The following is a 22,211-nucleotide window of genomic DNA, read 5'->3' on the forward strand; positions in this document are numbered from 1 at the left end:
CTTTCTTTACATGCCGAAAATGGATGTAAGTAGCTTGCTTTATTTAGAGTTATTCATCGTTTGATTCACTTGTTTTTTCGGAACTAGCATTCCCTGAGTTAAAATGCTAAGACTCTACTTGTCAATTGCAGTAGGAAAATTTTGGAGTGATATATTAGTTACCATTAGCGGTTCCATATTCACCGGGAGCTTTTGTTTTTCGAAACGGCTACGCCGAAGTGAATGTATGGGGCCAATGAAATAACGCTTTGTCATTCACTACACGTAAACGTAGGAAAAGCTCAATGGAAGCGCATACCACATGCCATGCAGTGCAGAACTTGCACAAGTTTAGTAGTGAACTCAGGGTTGCCAACATTGGAAACTAGTTGGGAGTGAGACTCCCATAGGCCAATGCTATAATTTAGGAGTCAAAATGAGTGAGATCAATAGAAATGCATGCAAAGAAATACAAATAAAGTTTTAGAGTGTGAAAGGACCAAAATGAGTGATTCTCATTCTCAATGAGTGAGAGAGTTGGCAGCCCTGGTTATGTAACTTAGTTTCTATACTAGCAGTAGTATGACCAAGCGTTGTTGTGGGGCCAAACGCGTACATGGAGTCACTTTGAAGGGGAAATCAAACGATTTAGCAGGTTAATTCTCACGCCGTTTTCAGAGTATGTTGTCTAGTATATGAGGAGTCTATATCAAGTTTTTTAGGTACTTAGTAAAGGGTGCATGTTGTATGTATGTAAAAATAGCCAAAAATAGGTAAATTTTCACACGCGAATTGAAGTGCCTAGAAACACACCCCCCCCCCATCATACATCAACATGTATGTACCTCACAAGGCAAGGCGAGATTTCAAACAAACTGTCTGTGATGGTTTTGTTGTTGTTGTTGTTGTTGTTGGAATGATTAGGTGATAGGCTACTATATTATCTTCCTTTTCCTTCAATCATCTCTCCAAAGAGTGGACACGTAGCAGAATTATAATATCCCTATCCCTATCCCTAACGTTACATCAATTTTACTCCATAAACTTAACTCCTAATTGAATGATATTGTGGAATGTTAACCATTGTTAACCCATTGAGGATGGACTGATTTTGCTACAACACGCATTTCCCATACTCCATAGACACCTGCCCGATACTTGGAACTCTCCCTCAACGCCCACGGGTTAACCGCACCAATGCCCTGCGCTGGGTTCCTAGTGTACAGCTGTAGGAATCCTAGTTGAATGATGTTGCATTGGCTGCCAAATGCATGCCTCCACTATTTATTGCCAGGATAGGTACAGAAGTAGTAGACCGCTTTTTTTTTCTTTTTCTTTTTTTAAATGAATGGAATTAGTGTCAATGCCTGGAAAGCTGTATTTGTCTTAGATGACAGGATGAAGATCTGCTAGTACTACAATACAGTGTAGTTTTGTTTTTTTCTGACGTGTTTGTGAAAATTGTTCTGTGGATCAGCAGTTGCATTATAGGTTAACTGAAAAATACAGAGGGTGAACAATTACAACGATTTTTCCCCATCTGCAGTAATATATATATATTTTTTTTCAATTCAAGTATTTTTTTTTTGTATACATTGTGCACTTTCCTTTTTTTCAGCAGAAAATGGAAGTGGATGAAACTGATCGTAAAGATGGGATACAAAGATACTACATAACAAAAATTGAGGAATTACAGGTAAGTAATAAAATAGATTATGGGTACTGGGTATAAATGGCTCATGAACAACTTATCAATTCATAATGATGTAGGAAATTTCTGTAGGTTATTGCTTATCAGTAAACAATTCGGGGCAACTTATTTGTATAGGGCCCCATTTCTCTCTCTTTCTCTTCTTTCGATCTTTAAAATAACAACAACAGTAAACAATGCTGATTTTTGCTTTTTGCCCTCTGCTTCTATCGAGAGATTGAAAGTGACATACAGTGTATTGGACGTTTTATCTAAGAGTGGTGATATCAATGCAGCATGTTTTCTATAGTCATGACCAAATAATTGAATAGTTACATTTCTCAGAACAAATAGTTAGCTTATATTTTGCCATGCATACAGATTTAAAATGAGATCTGCCACTGGTGAGGAAAAGAACTTCATCTTTTATTTGATGTAAGATATGTACAATTGTATGGTGTACCTCACTCTGCCTTCAGTTTGTACAAACCTCTCAAGGAATGGAAAATGTTCCTTTCACGTTTTTCTAATCATAACATACATGTACACATGAAGTGATGTCCAATTGTTGCATGATATCCATGAAATACTGTGCACCAGCTTCTAGATATAGGCCTAGATGTTTTGCAAGTATAATTTTTGTACATAACTTGGGACTTGGAAGGACAAGAGGGCGCATGGTTAAATATGTTCCCAACAACTGCAATGAAGGAATAAGAAATATTAAAAGTATTATTGTGTTTCTCAAAAACTCTATTTTAGAGAGCTGTAAGGCAGAAGAGATATACATGTATGTTGTACTGAAAGTACGTAACAGTGTGTAAACATGCTATCCTGTGAAACTCTTACTCCTTCACAGATAGTGGTCACTGACAAGACACAGAATTTGAGGCGGTTGGAAGCCCAACGAAATGAACTCAATGCAAAAGGTAAGTTTAAATGATTGAAGGTTGTTCTTGTGTAGCCTCACTGCCTGGGAACATGGTGGTTCTTCTAAGACAATAAAAATGTGTTAAAGGTTCTCTGACATTCATTACATGTTGGCATCCACTGAAGTGAGTACATTCTGTACTAGGTATACAAGTCACAAATTCTTGGGTTTTTTTGTAATTTGAATATGTATGTGAAGTTTTTTTAGTAATTTTTTTTTTTTTCCTGCACTCACCAAGCTCCGCCTTTAGAATATCTCTCTTGCCTTCCATGATGTCACCAACAATGTAGTCAGGTGAAATAAGCATAGCAATGGCTACTGTTTTACACCTTTCCTTGACTTTTGCACAGACAGATCTCATAGCATAACACCTTCGAACCTTAAGATTACAATGGTTTTACTATTTGGAAAACGTTCCATGTGTGAGAGTAAACAATGTTTTGCAACGAAAGTTGTGAAATGGTATTGTTTAAAATATGTTGAACTCTTGCTGTTGTGAGTGAGTGCATCTTATTATTGCAAGGTGTTTACCATTAGGTATTATGATGCGTATTTTAGCTGTTGCAGATGTCATAAAAGGCAAGAAACATTTTTGAGGAATGCAGTGTAATGGATGCAGAAAAGTTAAATGATTACATCAAAACATTCCTTAATATGTGATGTGAAGCTGATATGTACATGTAACATGTATATACAAAGTACACTGTACTTGTACATACATGCAATGTATATCAGCAAAAGTCATGTACACAGGATCGAGCAGCAATTGAATGTCAGGTGACCATAAACCCACTCAGAGCTATATTTTAGATAAATGAAACAATACGATGGTAGGGATTTCGTGTTTTATCTGAACTTGGCTTCTCTCTGATGATGTCAAAAGAAGCACACCATATAAATTTGCTCAGATTTGTCACACTGTCACTGGAACGTCTCCTTCGCCCCATTACAATCTACTTTATATTGATATTCAATTTTCTCAAGAAAAGAACAGAAAAATCAGTCAATGCTACATTTGTACCTTGCCTTGGCATTGCTGTTTAGAGTACCATATTGCCAAGCAAGATAATAAAATTGTGTAAGTTCTTAAGTCTGTTACCTTCTGTCTTATTAAAGACATTATGTATACATACAGATGTAGTATGTATCGTGTCTCTTCGTTGATGTATCATGTCTGTTTGTATTTCAGTGCGAATGTTACGAGAAGAGCTCCAGTTACTTCAGGAGCAAGGATCCCATGTAGGAGAGGTTGTCAAAGCTATGGACAAAAAGAAAGTTCTTGTCAAGGTAAGAACTAAATGGTTTGTTGCATTCAAACATCTAATATCCTATTCTGTGTGAACATTATTTGTACAGATTGCAGTCTCCTTAATGTTAGTTTAAATGCATTCATAACATGCTTTGAAGAAATATGAATCAATGTGAGTGGTATTCTCTCAGTGAATTACACATGTAGAGTGTGATGTTGATATGCATATTCAATCATTACTTATGATACACTATATACCATCAATCCATTTGAAACCTGAAAGACCAAAATCAAGAAACTGGATTGTGATGATATTGTTCTCATGCTTCTATTAGTATGTTGTGAGTAAAGCTGTCATCAAGCTTTGGTTAAATCATATTATTAAAGCATAGTGTGATATTTGTTGTATATTTTGTTTGTGTTGTATTTGTTTTTGGTTTGAAGAAATATATGCATATGATTTTGATGTCAGTTTTCTAGAGGTCATACATAATATCATAATTGTTCATTACCTATGGCCTTCTCCTTCACCACAGGTACATCCTGAAGGAAAGTTTGTAGTGGACATTGACAAATCCATTGACATAGCCGATGTTCAACCCAACTGCAGGGTAGCACTTCGGAATGACAGCCACACCCTGCACAAGATTCTTCCAAACAAGGTAAGCAGTCACAACAAAGGTTCTCAGTGGGTACATGTAGCAGTATGTTCTGGCATTCCTGTTTGCTTTAACATTCAGGCTAAGGTTTAAATTCATCAAAACCCAGAATGATTGGGAATGTAATGGTGTAGTGAGTGTGTCAATTCAATGAACAGTAAAGTTTTGTTGGAAAATGATATCATGGAGATGCAAAGTAGCCTATGATTTTGTTCTGAAATGGAAACTAAAGTCAATTTTACAAGGCAGGGGTATTGAAGCAAAGTTTTGAAATAATCCCACTGTGCTTTGTAAAAAAGAAGAAAAGCGAAAACTGCATACTCTATTAACACAGCTTGGAACACCTCATTTGAACACAACACTCATACATCTAGGCCATGCCTGTAATTAGTGCTTGTTTATTCAATTATTTTGTGCCTTTTTTTCCAGTCAGTGTTATCATGGCTTAGGTTGAGTGTCATATGGTCTGGAGTCATGGGGGCAAGTTAGTGTTGTTTCTATGTAGAATCAAATTGGTCAATTATGCAGTTAATGTGTAATTGAAAGGAATTCAGTATATGGCCAAAAGTACCAGTGTAGTCATCCTTTGATTTGTTTGTTTGTAGTACTTACTCTTCTTCCTTTTTCTGAGTGTGGGAATACATTAGTTACCCTCACTGGGTTATACAGATCAACAAACAAGTTTAAAATCATTCTGTTGATGCTGACTGATGAGAATGATGTTAATGATGAGGTTTATTAATATCGCTACACATGATTGATATTAGCATGAGAATTATTGATACATTGATTTCATTTTCATAATTGTGAGTATTGTTTTTGTATCTTATGCTAATTAAGAATGTTATGTTGTAATATTGATGATATTTGTCTTTCTTTTTTTCTCCCAGGTGGACCCTCTTGTCAGTCTCATGATGGTGGAGAAAGTCCCAGACTCAACGTATGAGATGGTTGGGGGTCTCGACAAGCAAATCAAGGAGATCAAAGAAGTTATTGAGCTTCCTGTCAAACATCCAGAGCTATTTGATGCCCTTGGCATCGCACAACCAAAGGTTTGCATTTTTGTCGTCAGTCCCACAAGTTGCATTTTGTGTTATAGATATTTTGATAAGATGGTTCCTCCTATAAGCCAAGTATCTCAAGAAATATTTTACAGAACTGTGGTTTGTACAGTTTGAATTAATGATGAGCCTGACAATCATTTGTTTAAAATATATTCAGTAATGTATAAATTGTGAAGACATTCAGTATTATCCTAGTAGATGGCTCTAAAGCAGAGTAGATATTCAGTTCAGTTCTGTTTCAGTTTGATTTTATATTCACAATGTGTAGACAGATCTCTTCCAGCCATCTCCAGAGAATTCATCATATATATCAAATGTGTGACTGGGGAAATTCAGGGCTGAGAACAAGAATCCTCCACCTTTGTTTGCTATGTTCAGGGAGTGTTGCTGTATGGGCCACCAGGCACTGGTAAGACACTGCTGGCCAGGGCTGTAGCTCACCATACGGAATGCACCTTTATCCGAGTCTCAGGGTCTGAGCTTGTCCAGAAGTTCATTGGTGAGGGCTCCAGGATGGTCCGGGAACTTTTCGTCATGGCAAGGTATGCATGGCAACTGTACAACCATAATTTCCATCTTAACCTGTTGAGGATGGGCTGATTTTGCTACAACACTCATTTCCCATGGACACTTGCCCGAGTGTACTCGGGACTCGTCCTCAATGGGTTAAAGTTTATAACAACTTCCTATGTTTGTATTTTTTTTGGGGGGGGGGGGGGAGGAGGGGATTAAAAAATGAACAAAGTTATTGCTCCCATGATAGTTTTAGGAAGATAACCAAATGCAATGTCTCATGAACTTGAAATTGTCTGTCTTTAGAGGCAATCCTAAAGTTTTCATGTAAACTTTATACTGTGACAGACCATCAACTCCAAGTTTGGTGGTACGTGTGAATATGTACAGATACCACTTTTTCTGGATTATAAACAGAAGGTCCATTACCATAGTTCTTGAAATTACGAATACCTATTCAGCTCAGTGTGCATATCACAATATTGTATGCAACATTGATATTTGAATTTTGGTCTTTATTACTGTTACTGAAAGCAATTCATGCGTATATTGTCTGTAAGTTATGAACTAGATTTTCTCCAAGATTGTCTTAAGTATGTCTGGTCAAATTCTTGTCCTCATAAGATACAGTAGTCACTTGAATATTATGTCTAGATATGTAGTCCATGGGCCAAGACCCGAAAAATGGGTTGTTGGTACCATCTGAGGTGGCACAACCTTTTTGGTGTCAGTTTGTTTGTCGGGCATAGATATGCTTATCAAGCTATGATAGCATTTCCAAATGAGTAGCTTAGTCATAATAAATGAATTTTTAACCAATTCGGTCTCGTTTTTATATCCCTATACTTCTGAATCGAAACTAAACCGCTATACAAAGAAGAGCACTGCCTTCTGTATGTCCGCAGGTGTTCTGTTTGTAAATGCGGTGCACTTAGTCTTTATTCAAGGCAGCGAAGGGAATATCCAAAGGGTTATGATGTCCACAGCTGTCACGCGGTGCGCTTAGTCTTTATCTAGACCAATGTACCGTTATCATATCTAAAGTTCCTCATAAAAGGGATTATCTATACTGTTTTTATACTACCCTATCAACAAATACATCAGTTTTAAACAAAACTCACTCTGTTCATTTACAATATCATTCATTATAATGTATCGTAGTGTACCGGTACATTGTTTTTGCCTTATCTTATATTGTTGGAGGGAAATAAAGCGACATTGGCGGGGTATCAGCGTTTTCACCGTAGTGTTTTCGCGGGAAAATGATAAATAATTGAAAGATACGGTAAAATTCACGAGGAATTGCTTTTGTTGTTGTTGTTGTTTTTAGATAAAAGGATATACACTGTATCATACGCTTCGGATATTCCCTTCGCCGTCTAGAATAAAGACTAAGCGCTGTGGACATCATAACCTTTGGATATTCCCTTCGCTGCCTTGAATAAAGACTAAACGCACCGCGTTTACAATAGAACACCTGTGAACATACCATAGAGCTGCATTTTACAGCTCTATGGAACATACAGAAGACAGTGCTCTTCTTTGTATAGCGGTTAGTTTCGATTCAGAAGTATAGGGATATAACAACGAGACCAAATTGGTTAAAAATTCATTTACTATGACTAAGCTACTCATTTGGAAATGCTATCATAGCTTGATAAGCATATCTATGCCCGACAAACAAAATGACACCAAAAAGGTTTTGCCACCTCAGATGGTACCAATATCTGGCCTGGCCCATGGACTAATGTGTGTGTTTTGCTATGATGTAGTGTAACCTAAGAGTCACATGTACATTTAGTCAGTTGGTATACTTATGGTTGATCAGAGTTACACCATCAGTGAGATGTGAATGAGCCATTCAGTGTCACAAAAACATGCATGTGATTTATATGCACAATACTACCATATAACAAGCGTAACGTAATTGTGCTGATCAAACTGTACTTGTTCTTGTTCTTTTTTATGGTACAAATTTTGTCTCATGCAAATGACTCTTAACTGGTTAAAACAAGAATGTGAGGAAGAAAGGGGGTACAGTGTGTCCATGCTGTACCGTTACACACACTGTGGATGTTATCATTTCTTTCTGCTAACACTATAGCGTTATTTACAATGTATTTATTTTGCAGAGAGCATGCACCGTCAATCATCTTCATGGATGAGATTGACTCCATTGGGTCGACTCGTATCGAGGGGAGCTCCGGTGGGGACAGTGAGGTGCAGAGAACTATGCTGGAACTCCTCAACCAGCTGGACGGCTTTGAAGCCACCAAGAACATCAAGGTGAGTGCGGCATCTGCATGGGGTCGTTTAACCCATTGAAGACTATTCCCAAGTAGACTCCTGCACATGCTTTTGGGAAATGCATGTTATAGTGATATCAGCTCATCCTCAATGGGTTATAAGTGTTCAGCACCTGAATTGCTTGTGAAGAAACATCTCTTGAATATCAGTGATCCAGCCTTAGTAGGCATCTGTTCCTTCCTCTGTACAAGTAGTCTGTGGGTTTGGGATATGTGTGCTTGTTTCCTTGATTCATTTATTCTGCATATCACCGTACTCTGAAAGTTAATGTCTGTAAATACATGATCAACTTGCATAAATTCATGCAAAGTTGAGTGAAACTGCATGTATTCTTCATTGGGTAGATCAAGGGTGATGTCAGGCTACCTTTAGGTCCAGAATTGTTTGTTTATTGTGCAGTACCAAATAAGAGATTGGCTGTAATGAGAAATTCTACTAAAATGTATGGAGGCATGAACAACCAACCACTGAAGATTTCAATGAAATGGGACAGTACTTAATAATGTAGCCATTGCAGTGTCAGTTTGCCAAATATTGTGGCATCCTTCAGGCAGCCTAACTAAGCTTTTGACCATGTCTGAATTTTGTATTGATGCACAGAAGTCAAAATAAATTGAAAGGGGAAAGAAAAACTGCATGAATGAACTAAAATAGTGACACTTTTAATTAATTCAGAGGCCCAAATTGAAATAAGTGAATGTTTCCAGTTTTAAAGTAAACTCAAGACAGTACTACTTTGTAATGAAATGACTTTAGAAGCAAATGTAATTAATCTTTGCATATGGTGCATGGTGACATAAGCTATTTCAGTTAAGTCTTTGACTATGTGCAAAGTGACCCTAAACAATGAGATCTCCGTATTATCAGGTCATCATGGCTACCAATCGAATTGATATCCTGGACTCGGCGCTCCTCAGACCCGGTCGCATTGATCGCAAGATCGAGTTCCCTCCGCCGAATGAGGAAGCCCGTCTTGACATCCTGAAGATCCACTCGAGAAAGATGAACCTGACGAGAGGCATCAATCTGAGGAAAATTGCTGAACTTATGCCAGGAGCATCAGGGGCAGAGGTCAAGGTAGGTCAAAGGTCATGTTACTGTAGGTGACAGATTGTAAGAGGCTCAAGTTTATTGTGGGCTAGAAATAAGTAGACCTGTGTGTCCATCAGCATACACACATCTCTGCACTCTAAGATTAATAGCAAAGTAAGAAAGGGAGATACAACTCACATTGATCTTAATGTAGATGCTCTTATCCACTTATCTCTCCAGTGATGCAGCTAGTATTATAAACATACATGTAACTACTCTTATGATCGAAAGGTACAAATGTTGATGCTGAAACACACCATACTTCAAAAGACTGACCGCTTCTTTACCCATAACTCACAAAGTTTAATGAAATGTTCGTTGTGCCTGGGATTGTTGGAAGTGGATTGTGGGTAAGCAGTGTGCTCCTGTTTGTACCTAGTTTGCCAAGAGCTCCATTACAACTGAATTCCTTCAACTATTCCTTTGTTTTTCTTTCTTTCCTTGTTTTTGTTTTTTGCTTTTTGTCTTTGTTTTTGCCAATCAGATGTTGTGACATAAACCCTGTCAATAAGAATTGTGCAATCCTTTAATTCTTATTGCATCACAGTAGCCTTTGTGTGAAATTGTGATGTTTTGCACCTAGATGTGTAGGTTGTCTGATGTACATTGCATTTACGGTCCATTCTTGGGGTGATTGAATGGATGGTGATGAGATACCATGAGTTGTGACAGCTAAACACATGAAGATTCACCATTTAGCGGTATGAAGACATTTTCATAGGAGTCACCAAAATGTGTTTCATTATTCCCTATGCCCAGGGTGTGTGCACCGAAGCAGGCATGTATGCCCTCAGGGAGAGGAGAGTTCATGTGACCCAGGAGGACTTTGAAATGGCTGTTGCCAAGGTAACCACCATCATTATCAACATCCTGTTTTATTATAATCCTTCTGTTTTCCAGCCAAGAGATGCAAGACCATTTGAAGAGTTACCCATGTGTTTATGAAATGTTCTTCATTACCTCTATTGCTTTCATGTTCACTCCCTCTCTCTCTTTCTGTCTTCCTCTCTTATGCTCTTTTTGGACTTGTCACGATTTGAAATCCAGCATTGCAGCAATGACTTTGTTAATCTGTGATATTGCTCATGTTATTTGGGCTATAGGCCTACCGGCCAAAAGAACACCTTTTACAGGAGGCACGTGTCCTAAATGCAAGGAAATTTAAAAAGCTGAAGATAACACTATTTTTTGTCCCCGCCGAACGAGTTCGAGCAGGGGACTATGAAACGGGCTCCGTACGTGTGTGTGTCCGTGTGTCCGTCCGTGTGTCCGTCCGTCCGTCCGTCCGTCTGTGTGTCCGTGTGTGCGTCCGTGTGTGATCAAAATCTTCAATTTGCTACTTCTCTGTCATTTATGAGCCAATTTTGATTCTGTTTGCTTTATATGATAGCACTACATGGGAGCTTTGAAACTTCTACACAGAATTTCAGTCGTGACCTTTGACCTTGACCTTTGACCTATATTGTACATTTTGCTACAAAATGCTACTCCTTCGCCATTTCTAACCCGATTTCGATTCCGTTTGCTTTATGTGATGGCACTAGGTGAGGGCTTCAAAACTTCTACACAGAATTTTGACCTTTGACTTCTTTGACCTTTGACCTTGATTTTTGACCCATATTGTACATTTTGCTACGAAATGCTACTCCTTCGCCATTTTTAACCCGATTTCGATTCCGTTTGCTTTATATGATGGCACTAGTTGAGGGCTTCAAAACTTCTACACAGAATTTTCACCTTTGACCTCTTTGACCTTTGACCTTGATTTTCGACCTATATTGTGCATTTTGCTACAGAATGCTACTCCTTCGCCATTTCTAACCCGATTTCGATTCCGTTTGCTTTATGTGATAGCACTAGGTGAGGGCTTCAAAACTTCTGCACAGAATTTTGACCTTTGTCTTCTTTGACCTTTGACCTTGATTTTTTACCTGATATTGTACATTGGCTACAAAATGCTACTCCTTCGCCATTTCTAACCCAATTTCGATTCCATTTGCTTTATGTGATGGCACTAGGTGAGGGCTTCAAAACTTCTACACAGAATTTTGACCTTTGACTTCTTTGACCTTTGACCTTGATTTTTTACCTATATTGCACATTTTGTTACAAAATGCTACTTCCGGCGGGGACATATGTTACGCACCGCGTAATTTCTACTTTTCCTTGTTACTTTGGGGGAAAGGGGGTGTTTGCAAATGTTGTCATTTTTGCTGGTCTGTCATCTTCTGAATATACATTACTGTTGAAATTTTCTGGTTGTGGAAATTTTGCATGTTTCATATGACATGAAACTTGCGCAAAATGAAAAGTGTGCAAATTTTGTGCATGTTTTGCCATTTCATACCAGGTAGTTTTCTTTACATTTGCTTGTCCTGTTGCGTGAGTAAATATGCTGTCGTAATGCAAACCAGTTACCTTTTCTTACCGTAGTACAGAATGTGCTGCCAAAGCCCTTAACCACCAAGGCAGCAATGAGCTGTTTGAATTGCTCGCTTAATTGTCACCACAGTCCACAAAATTAGAAACACAAGAAATTCATCTAGCCTAGCCAAGTGCGAAAATAAATCGTGGACAAATTTCCAATTTAACAGCAATGGGGAATGAGAAAATTAAATTACACCACCTTTTCCTTACACATGGCTTGTACTTGACCTGAAAACTAATGTGGAAACACCTTTAGTCAGAGAGGCAGAGATTATTTCATTGTTGGATGTCACATAATGCATACTGTACATGTACATGACTATTAAAGAAATGAAACAATGTACTGAGCTCTTGGAAAATCTCTTTTAATTTTTTCATTTCTTGTACAGATCATGCAGAAGGATTCAGAGAAGAACATGTCCATCAAGAAATTCTGGAAGTAAATTTTCAGAAGAGGAAGTATGACACGTGCTAGATGCAAATTCTAAGAAATGTTAGACTGCTTGTACAGGACTTCTGGAGTTAATCCTGAAAGAGTCTACTTGTTCATATGTAGGAGAGTTGTGTGTGTAATAAGGGAGAGAGCGGGAGAGAGAGATATAGAGAGAGGGAGAGAAAAAGAGATGGAGAGAAAATACATTTGTAAGAAATAGTAGTAGAAAACAAAATTGCAACTACATTTTACAGAATATGTAAATGACATATGAAGACTTCTCATTTGTGACAAGGACCTCTTTACTGTGTACACCATTTATGGAGCGAGTCTAATTTTTTGTGAATCGGAACTTCCTGACAATTTCACATGTAAAACTTGCAATTGTGGAGTACAGAAGTGAACAGAGAAATATATGCATAAATCACTGCATGTTTGCAATTCACATGTGGATTAGAGTTCGTTCGTTTTTTGTTTTTTTTTTTCTTTTTGGTGTTAGATTTGCAAGTAGCATCTGACTTGCCAAATTTGTGAAAATGAAAACTGTCAAACATGTGTGACGTATACATTATATGTCTACATGTTATTGCTTGAAAGTCATTAATTGTGACAAATGAGAAGAGAATGGGTAGGTCAGGTCCTCAATTTTATGATGACTAACACATTTTTAAACAAGGAATTCCATACCTTGTGCCACTTACATGTTGGTTGCAAGTCCAGCTGTTATGAGCTATTAAAATTTACTGTCATATGCTCAAATTGCAGAGTATGTGACCGCAACACTTACTACACTTTTTTTTGGTTGTCATTGTGGAGCATTTCAGTTTAAGATTTTAATGTTGAGTACCTGCATTCTTGCTGAAAATAAGACTCCTTATCTCATGGAGACTTGCTAAGGACAAGGAGACACTGGTCAAATTGATTAAAGCAGTGAAGAAGACAGTGGAATGAATGGAAGAATTCAAATCTTGTATAATTGTTCATTCTGTGCTTCAGAGAGAGTACCAGTTAAATACAATAGCTCCGTGGCGATAATACTTTAAAAATACCTTTTGGATTTGAAGAATGCAAAGTTAAACTGGATGGTTCTGGTGTATGATCTTCATCTTAGATCGCCATGCTTGTGACAAGCTGTGGTACACTGAAATTTGATAACCATATTGATGTTGTCAGGAATGAGATAGATTGAGTTGTTACGTGGGTAAATTCCTGAAATCACGTCCCCTGCAGGGTAGAACATTGACTGGTATTCAATATAAATGCATCATATGTTATGTGTAATGCATGTTCATGAAGTCTTTGATGTCCAAAGGCTGTCCCTGAGCAAAACATGTTACTGCTTTCACTTCTGGTATTTTTTTCTTCATTTTTTTAAATATTTTTTTTATAGGTGTCTTTGTGGCTGACAAAATATGTCCCGATCTTACAAGGTTTTGTCATGTGTATTGTCAGAATTTGTAACAAGCCGATGATATTTGAGTGATGTCCAAATAATTTCATTTCAACTTCAATCATTCTGAGCAGAAAAATATAATAAATGGATTCAACATGTTACTGGTGATTGTGTTGTGTCCGAGTTCATTTTATGATAACCAGTGTAATGGCATCACCAGATGAGAGGCAATTAGCTCATAGCCTCACACACTCAGCTGACGTAAAGCCATTTAGGGCTTCTTTTACACATATCTAAAGCAATGTAGGTGTAACGCATAAAGATAGATTGCATGTTGGTCAGAGACAGTCACACAGCAAGCTAGAAAAGTTAAGCGAGAGAGACAGAGAATGTTACAAAAAGACTAAAAATACAAATAACAAAAAATGCAGCATGTATGGATCAGTCTTTGTGGGGTTTTAGTTGCTCTGTGTTTTCTGAGAAGATGGCTTTGTGCATTTGTGCTTGCAAGAATCAGCATGCATAGATTTTGCTTGTTGTATCAGAGGTGGTGCATACAAGCTCTCCCACCTGACTGATTCTTTGAAAGATGAAATTTTTGATCCATTCAACTTGGCTGGGTCTCATTGAATGTATCATTTCATCTCTCATCTCATTAAATATTCTGTCCATTGAACTCATAAACATTCATTATTTGTATACCATCATACTGCACCAATACATGTACACTACACTACACACAGACTAAATGATTGTTGTCATTCATGTTGACATCTACATGAATATGCCTTTAAGTCTCCTATCGTACTATATTTCATCCCCCCCCCCAAAAAAAAAAAAAAAAAAAAAAAAAAAAATCAACTATGTTACTCCTGTCCTGTTCTTAACTGGTCACTCATCCGACAAATCTACTTTAATTTTTTCCCAATTCAACTCACATGCATTTCAGTTTGGCCCTTCGCATGGGCACCTTTGAAACCCCTTCATACATACAGTAGGTAAGAATAAGCAAGTTAAATCACAGCCCTACAACATGCTTTATACAGTATGAAGCTTACAGAAGTTATTGCGATATTGCTAACCCCTATGTCTTATCCCCATGATTCTCGACCCTTTTTCAACCCGAGGCCCATTTTGACACCTACATTTTTTTTTAAAGGCCCAGTTGGATCACATATCTTTTTATTTTTCATTTTGGCCAACATCGCGGCCCACCTGTGAGAGCTTTGGGGCCCGCTAGTGGAGAAGTGCAGTCTTATCCAATAGCAGTATATTTTTATCTCCAGTACTCTTAAGGCCACCGCACACTACACGATCCGACTGGTCTTAAAGTCTTAAGCCAAGCTGGGTCTTAAGACCAGTCGTACGACCGGACACCGCACACTATACGACCCGACTGTAAAGCGCGCGCAGTGCGCACTACGCTTGCTTGCATTTTACTGCGTTGTGAATGGCTGAAAGCTCACGACTGGTCGTAGAAATTCAACATGTCAAATCTCTACGACTGGCGCTAAGACCCAGTCGTACGACCAGAAACTGGCAAGACTGTGACGTCACACTTCTAGTCTTAAGGTCTTAAGACCGGTGAATCGGGGCAAAATCGTGTAGTGTGCGGCGGGCTTTACTGAACTACCTGATGCCTCCTACCGTGTGTGTGTTGTTTTTGTTCTTGTTTTTTTATGTATACTTACATGTCCTCATGTGTGGTATGGTTGAGTGGGAATTGTTTCTTTATCTGGTCATCCCTGTACTGTTATTGCCACCCCCCTCTCCAAAAAACGAAAACAAAAACAAAACGACAACAACAACAAACTGACTTTCTGCAACAAGAACTTTAAAAATACCTAATCTATCAAAATGCAAATTTAGACTACGAAACTGTAACTCAATCCTCACATCTTGCAGAAAAACCCTGTTTGATTTGATTTGATTCAGTGGGCATGGAAAAATAGGGATCTTTGTGAAACATGTCAGAAATCCCTTCCCTCCAAAGTTTGCAAGGAGACATGCTGCCCATTATGTTCACACCATACAAAGTTGTTCATTGTGTTTGTGCATAGATATATATATCTTGAAAAAGTCACTGCTTGTTGCTTTTCATTTCAAACTACTCGGTATTCAAATGAAATGAATAATCATCATCAAGAAGGAAGCACATTTCTGAGTTTTACAAATGTTGGTAAGATGTGAAAATGAATGATTAATGAAAGGTATTTATGATCATCTCATGGAAGACTGGAAGAAGCTCTTCCTCCGATAGCTTTTTGTTTTCTGCGTCAGTTGTCTTTTTCCTCTACAGTGTATTTTTTTTTGTGGTCAAGATGATCATAAGCAACAATATTTACATATTGTACCTATTTGTATACAGTTGTGTACTTACAATATTGATATGTTATGCACATAATTTGAATTTATTTGTTAATTGCTACATGTTCAATTCATGTCAGTTGTGAGCAAAATATTTTCATTCAAATGGATGTCACTACCATCCAAGAGCCAAACTTAGAAGAAACGGACCCATTGCATGCCTTACGAAGATCCACATTTTGCCCTGTGACAACTGAACCAAATTAAGTGGGATTTTCTGCAAGATGTAGTTAACAAACTACAGTTTTATACCCTGAATAAACATTTAGGTTTATTTGATTATTTTGAGAGTTATTAATGAGGAAAGTCTGAAAGTAAGTTTTGGTGGGACATACTGTATTAAACTACTCTGCACCTCAATCTCCGGTATAAAATTTATTGATTCACTCTTGTAAAGGCCAACACTGCAGGAACACTTGAAAGGGTTAGCAGATTGGATATTATGCAAATAATAATGTTCATGAATGCAATGTACAGAATATTTCACGAGGTGAAAGATGAAAGTATCCATTCAATGAGACGCAGCCGAGTTGAATGGATTGAACATTTCATCTTTTACCGAATAAATACTCTGTCCATTGCAGAAATCAAAAACATTTATTATTTGTTTTATATAACGCCTACAATGATCATTGTCATTTGATGTTCTATTAATTTGGAAATAAGAGAGAATCTGAGATCATGAGTGCTCATGCATACACAAGTGCTTTACATGCGTAATGTGACGGGCTCTCAGCCAGTGTGCAATGGAGCAAATGGTATAGACCCAAAGTGACCTCTGTCAAACGACAAATCAAATGACAAGGATCTCTTCAGGCGTTATATAATACTGGATACTACATGTACTTACGGAAGTACAAAATGTATGTGTCGCTTAGTTGAACTGTACATTCAGGATACACACCTTTTAAAATAGTGATAGTCAGCAATTCCACTGCAAGCAGTAACTTCATCCAGTAATTGTTTCTTGACGTACTGGGACATTGCTTTCATAAACTGTATTCCAGTGTTTCATGTGTTGTACATGTACACACATCAGTGCACACTGCTTTAATACCCTACATGTGCATGTTATTCTTGACATGATGTTTCAAAGTAGGCAGCTGAATACATGCTTCAACTGATATGAAATGTTAAATGGAAGTCTATTATGATTGACACATAATTTTGAGCATGATGGCAGAATAATCTACAGCAGTATAAACTTTGATTTATATTTATATAACGCCTGAAGAGATCCTTGTAATTTGATTGGTTGTTTGACATTGATTATTCGGCCCATTTCACTATGACGTCATTATCCGTGCAATTGTGGTTCCATTTACCTTGCAATTTTGGATCTATACGATTTGCTCCATTGCACGCTCACTGAGAGCCCGGCATACTACGCGTATACGCTTGTGTTTTGCAGTGTACAGTATGCAACAGCGGGCTACCTAGCGTAAAGCGCTAAGTGAACACTCTCGCGATCTCAGATTCTCTGTTGTTTCTAAATAAATAAAACATGAAAGGACAAGGATCTCTTTCAGGCGTTATATAAAACAAATAATAAATGTTTTTCATTCGTGCAATGGACAGAATATTTCATTCTGTGAAAGATGAAATGTTTGATCCATTCAACGAGGCTGCGCCTCGTTGAATGGATCATTTCATCTTTCACCTCATGAAATATTCTGTCCATTGCACTAATAAACATTCATTATTTGTATAATAACATATGAGCTAAATACTAATAAAGTGATACCTCATTCAATGCAACATTATGTTTTGACTAATCACAGGAATTGTAGATGCATGGAAAATAAGAATTCAAAGCAAAGTAACTTCATTCCAATGGATAAGTTTAATGGAATACAGTATTTTACAATCTCTATTTACATCAAACAGTACATTCATAGAAACACTAATTGCTAAATATGAGTTTCCCATGTATATGAATGGAATTCAGTTGTTTCAATTAAAGGAAACAACATAATAATTATGTTAACATTTCATCTCAAGCACAGATAATATTCGTGTTTTTGATATTTGCTTGTTTTATTTTGTTTCGACAAATTTGAAAAATAGGCAATGTGAAAAAAGAAGACATAGATATCGCAAAACTGAATGAATTTAGTGAATACATCTAGTGCCAAGATGGGTTGGTCTCATTTACATTTTTATATGCTAGCATTTTTCCCCAAGGGAATCTGCCACTTAATAGTAATCAGGTATACATGTAATTGTGTGACCATGTTCAGTAAGTTTCATGCTATTTTCTCTCCATTTACACCTGAAAATGAAATATGATCACACAAGAGCAGAGTATACATAATTATGCTCCCTACGTGATACATGTACATAAATGCACATGTCCAAATGGTCCACATGTGCAAAAAGGAATTTGACTTTTCCGCCCAGAAACAGCTTCTTCAGTTAGTGTGCAATGCATCTCTGTAGTCTTGATGCATTGCAGTGTTCCACCACAGGAAGTTACTGGTAAGCCCACATCTTATACAACAGCTCCAACATGTGCACACATAAAACACAGCCACCCGATATGGCTTCATCAACAGCGTGCCCCTGGCAAACAGTGTTTATAGAGTTATTGTCATATGAGTCAGTGTGCAGGAAGACCTTTTCAGTGGTTTGAAATGTAGATGGTCTTGTGTTTCTCTAAGAGCTCAATGTCCCTTTCCAGCTGTTTCATTTCCGCCTCCATCCGCTCCTTCCTCGCCTTCTTGGGCGCTGTATCCGTGACAACGGAGAGACCCTGGTACTGGTGGTGGATCTCTTCCCAGTTCTTCTTGAGACCATCCATAATGGCCCTGCGCTCCTCTTCCGTCAGACATTTCATGGCGCCGCGCCTGTAGTGCTCGCGGATGTACTCATCATACTCCTCCTGTGCTCTCTCAACTTCTTCTTTGCGCTTCTGCAGGTAGGTGGGCACCTCCCCGTAACCCTGTGAAATAATGAAGTATGACATGAGCAAAGTTGTTGAGAAATGCACAGTAAGTAAACACGCAGGAAGCACAAAAAAATTACAGTAACATATTGTACGTGTGAAGCCTTCATGTAAGAGAATCTTATTTCCTTCAAAGAAAATTACATTTGGTTTAATCAAAAGAGCACTGTAATCAAAACAATGTATACATGCATTTACTACATGTAAGTGTACTGAAAATTCATGTCACTTTCCTCTTATACTTTCCTCAAACACAGCCTTGTCTAGGGTATTTTGAAGGGCACTTTACAACACAAACTTATCAAGTAATCTTGCTGCTTTATGAAACAGATTGTTAACAGCCCGCGGATCACATCCCTCCCGATATGTGCATCGGTGGGTGCACAACATATCACCATCATACAGGTGCAGAAGATGGAGCTCATAGATGTGGGTTCAATGTACAGTGTACATGTAATACTGTCACAAAAAAGAAAAAGAGAAAAAAAATTAATCACTAGCTGAAAGAAAATACAAAAATACAAAACCTATGAAAATACAAATATGAAATGATAAAACAAAAAACTGAATGCCAGGAACAGTATGTACAATGTACAACGTACAAGTGTATGTCTTTGTTTCAAGTTTGTAGGGTCAATGCCCTTCTCATCTCAACTGATGATACAAGCCCAGCCCATGCATGTTGGAGATTGCACCATTAACCTACTCTCCTACACAAATGTACACTGTAGTTCATGCATCATGGTTAAATGTACTGTAGTCCTCACCTTCTTCTTGACGTATTTAGGCATCAGGCCTGATGGAGTGAGTGGATGCGTTGCCCCATTCACTGTGTCTACAAAGTTTGCAGCTGGTTTCTTTGGGACTGACATGATGTTTTCCACAGCATTTGTGTTGACGAAATTCTTGTTGGATTTCAGACCCATGAGAGGCTTTTCATCTCTCTTGGGCACCGCTGGCCTCCTGGTATCCTCATCTGGGTACTTGAAGGGCTTTTTCCCAGGCAGCTGGGGTTCCTTGGAGTGTTTCTTCACAAACTCTTCTGGTTTCTTCAGCTCCACTTTTGCAGGCCCCATGGTCTTATTTGGTGCCTTGTTTGACTTGACCTCAACTTTTACTGTGCTCTTGAACTTTGAGTTGTACCTGTGGAATGCAAAAACAGAAGAAAAAAAAAATAAATAAGTTACTATAACATGCAGGTCAATCATATTCATAGTAGTATCTTCAACAGTTTAGTACAGGACAATTAAGAAGCAGTGATCAGGAGTTATAAGCCAACTCCTTCTTCCTGTACCAGATGATGATGATGATGATGACGACGACGAACAATGTACATGTACAAAACCTACATGTATGATTGGGGGGGGGGGGGGTGTTTCCGGACACTTAAGTTTACACATTTTACATAGAATATGCACCCTTCTTTACCTCAAAGAATTGATATAGACCCCTCATATACTAGACAACATATGTCATAGGCCTACGTTCTCTGAAAACGGCGTGAGAATTCCTGGGTGCGTCATTTTCATTACAGACGCACTTACAATACGCGTCCAGTCCCACAACGCTTGGTCATGATACATAGAATAGTGTGTGATGTTGATCTACACTGTAATTGAAAACAGTAGGCCTAGATGATAGTGTTACGTAGTGAGAGTGTTTGTTGGCTGCAATGACCAGATTCCAGAATGGTTCCCCAACCAACCAACAGAATATAAATTGTAGGAGGATCGGCAACTCTCCCTTGTGTAATTTAGTGTGTAGGGCAAGACACACTCCTCGCTTTGTTTGTACCTTTGAACGTTTTGAAATGGGGAGACCAAACATGCACTGGACAAACAAATGTTTTATTTTCTACACGTTATCCTAGCTAACGTAACGTAATTAGTTAGACCCCCATTTCTCAACCGTGGGCCGCGTCGAAAGCTCTCGCAGCTGCTTGGGCCGCGATGTCGGCCAAGATTAAAAATCAAATGAAAAAGCAGATTCCTAGATCTTCTTTCTATTCTAATGTTCAATCTTACTGGGCCTTAAAAAAATATGGGAGACAAAGTGGGCCTCGGGCTTAAACAGGTTGAGAAGGATGGTGGGAACTTTCTTGACGGTCTAAAAAATTGTTTCTAATAAACGTTACTCTAAAAACTTGAAAAACTGAACACTGTGTGAAGTCGGTGGTTTCGTTATTCAAATTTACCTTGGCTGCTTCTCTGGTTTCACCTCTTCCTGAGGAATGAGATTGTAGATACTTTCTTCGTACATCATTGCCATGGTGATACAATCTTACAAGAAGAAAGTAGGATGAACAACAGTAGGCCTAATGCGATTTTAGTGATTCTTCTCGGGTTTTTGCTCCTCTTAGCTCTGCTCACAGGCTTCAATTGCGTACCACGTTAGCACTTGTATTGAACACCTGTACGTACACTATCCTATCTTGCTGTACATGTTCCACGGAGGTAATGTTATTGTATCGTCGTTCACATCACACACTCTCCGCATCGCACGCATAGCTTCGAGTACACACGGCAAAACACTCGCAGCGATTGGCGTTGTCAAGAGAGGTGAAACGTCACGATCACTATGGCTACGTACTAGGCCAAAATATCGAAACGCCCTCTACGCCAACACTGCGTTGCGTCGACAAGTGCAGGTTCCAGTTCGGAGGGGTGGTGGTCCTCGTGTATCTTTCTAGTTCGGTGATACACTATTCAGCTAATTACTCATATCAATGACAGTGTTATCTGATATGTTATAATTTTCGAACTATTGAGTATCAAAAGTGGGATTTTTTTATCACCTAGTAGTAGCAAATTGATCTTGAAGGCAGTGAAGAACTGTTCGGAGACGAAAGAGAGGAAAGAGGACAAATGTTTGAGATAGCGTCTTATCAAAATGTTGCTTTTTTTTCATTCTCATCAAAGACAAGCTTTCGAAGTACGAACCCATCAATTCTCAGTTTGATGACATTCCACATGGCCATGACCCAGGCAACTGAAAACGTCGACAAAATTTAGATCTGAATACAGATGCGTTCAGTACTCATCCATCACCTTCATAAGTATCCATAAGTAGGTAAGACTCCTTTTGAGCAATACGCCCTCTGACATTGTCTTACGTAAATTAAATTATAGCAGATATAGAGATCGACAATCTTCGACTCTGTTGT

General features: G+C 38.2%; 2 protein-coding genes across 3 annotated transcripts; one reads left to right on the top strand and one right to left on the bottom strand.

The window, feature by feature from the left end:
• On the top strand, window positions 1-13,878 carry LOC139729295 (26S proteasome regulatory subunit 8). Of its 2 annotated transcripts, none has more exons than XM_071640223.1 (11): window positions 1-25; window positions 1,598-1,675; window positions 2,529-2,598; window positions 3,790-3,887; window positions 4,386-4,511; window positions 5,399-5,560; window positions 5,951-6,114; window positions 8,218-8,371; window positions 9,260-9,469; window positions 10,244-10,330; window positions 12,301-13,878. In XM_071640223.1, exons 1-11 carry the CDS (start codon window positions 11-13, stop codon window positions 12,352-12,354), a joined length of 1,218 nt encoding a protein of 405 aa, XP_071496324.1. In that variant the 5' UTR covers window positions 1-10; the 3' UTR covers window positions 12,355-13,878. The 2 variants fall into 2 exon arrangements, with proteins under 2 accessions (XP_071496324.1, XP_071496325.1); XM_071640224.1 differs by having other exon boundaries at window positions 7-25; window positions 1,601-1,675.
• A 4,819-nt stretch (window positions 13,879-18,697) lies between these two features.
• Window positions 18,698-21,318, bottom strand: LOC139729298 (enkurin-like). Its single transcript, XM_071640226.1, has 3 exons — window positions 21,243-21,318; window positions 19,816-20,191; window positions 18,698-19,045 (listed from the first exon to the last, which is right to left on the bottom strand). The coding sequence occupies exons 1-3, from the start codon at window positions 21,314-21,316 to the stop codon at window positions 18,725-18,727; spliced, it is 771 nt and encodes a 256-aa protein (XP_071496327.1). The 5' UTR covers window positions 21,317-21,318; the 3' UTR covers window positions 18,698-18,724.
• Window positions 21,319-22,211: the final 893 nt, after the last annotated feature.

Source organism: Diadema antillarum, unplaced genomic scaffold (genome assembly GCF_040938485.1).
Source record: "Diadema antillarum isolate AM-2024a unplaced genomic scaffold, OU_Dant_1.0 seq00000233_RagTag, whole genome shotgun sequence".
NCBI lineage: Eukaryota > Metazoa > Echinodermata > Echinoidea > Diadematoida > Diadematidae > Diadema > Diadema antillarum.

Bases quoted from the DNA above. Each gene is read 5' to 3' on its own strand.
- LOC139729295 (XM_071640223.1), top strand. The intron at 1,676-2,528 runs GTAAGTAATAAA...ACTCCTTCACAG, and splicing joins CAAAAATTGAGGAATTACAG to ATAGTGGTCACTGACAAGAC. The intron at 4,512-5,398 runs GTAAGCAGTCAC...TTTTTCTCCCAG, and splicing joins ACAAGATTCTTCCAAACAAG to GTGGACCCTCTTGTCAGTCT.
- LOC139729298 (XM_071640226.1), bottom strand. From the start codon at position 21,316: ATGGCAATGATGTACGAAGAAAGTATCTACAATCTCATTCCTCAGGAA. The intron at 20,192-21,242 runs GTAAATTTGAAT...TGCATTCCACAG, and splicing joins AAACCAGAGAAGCAGCCAAG to GTACAACTCAAAGTTCAAGA. The intron at 19,046-19,815 runs GTGAGGACTACA...ATTATTTCACAG, and splicing joins CTAAATACGTCAAGAAGAAG to GGTTACGGGGAGGTGCCCAC.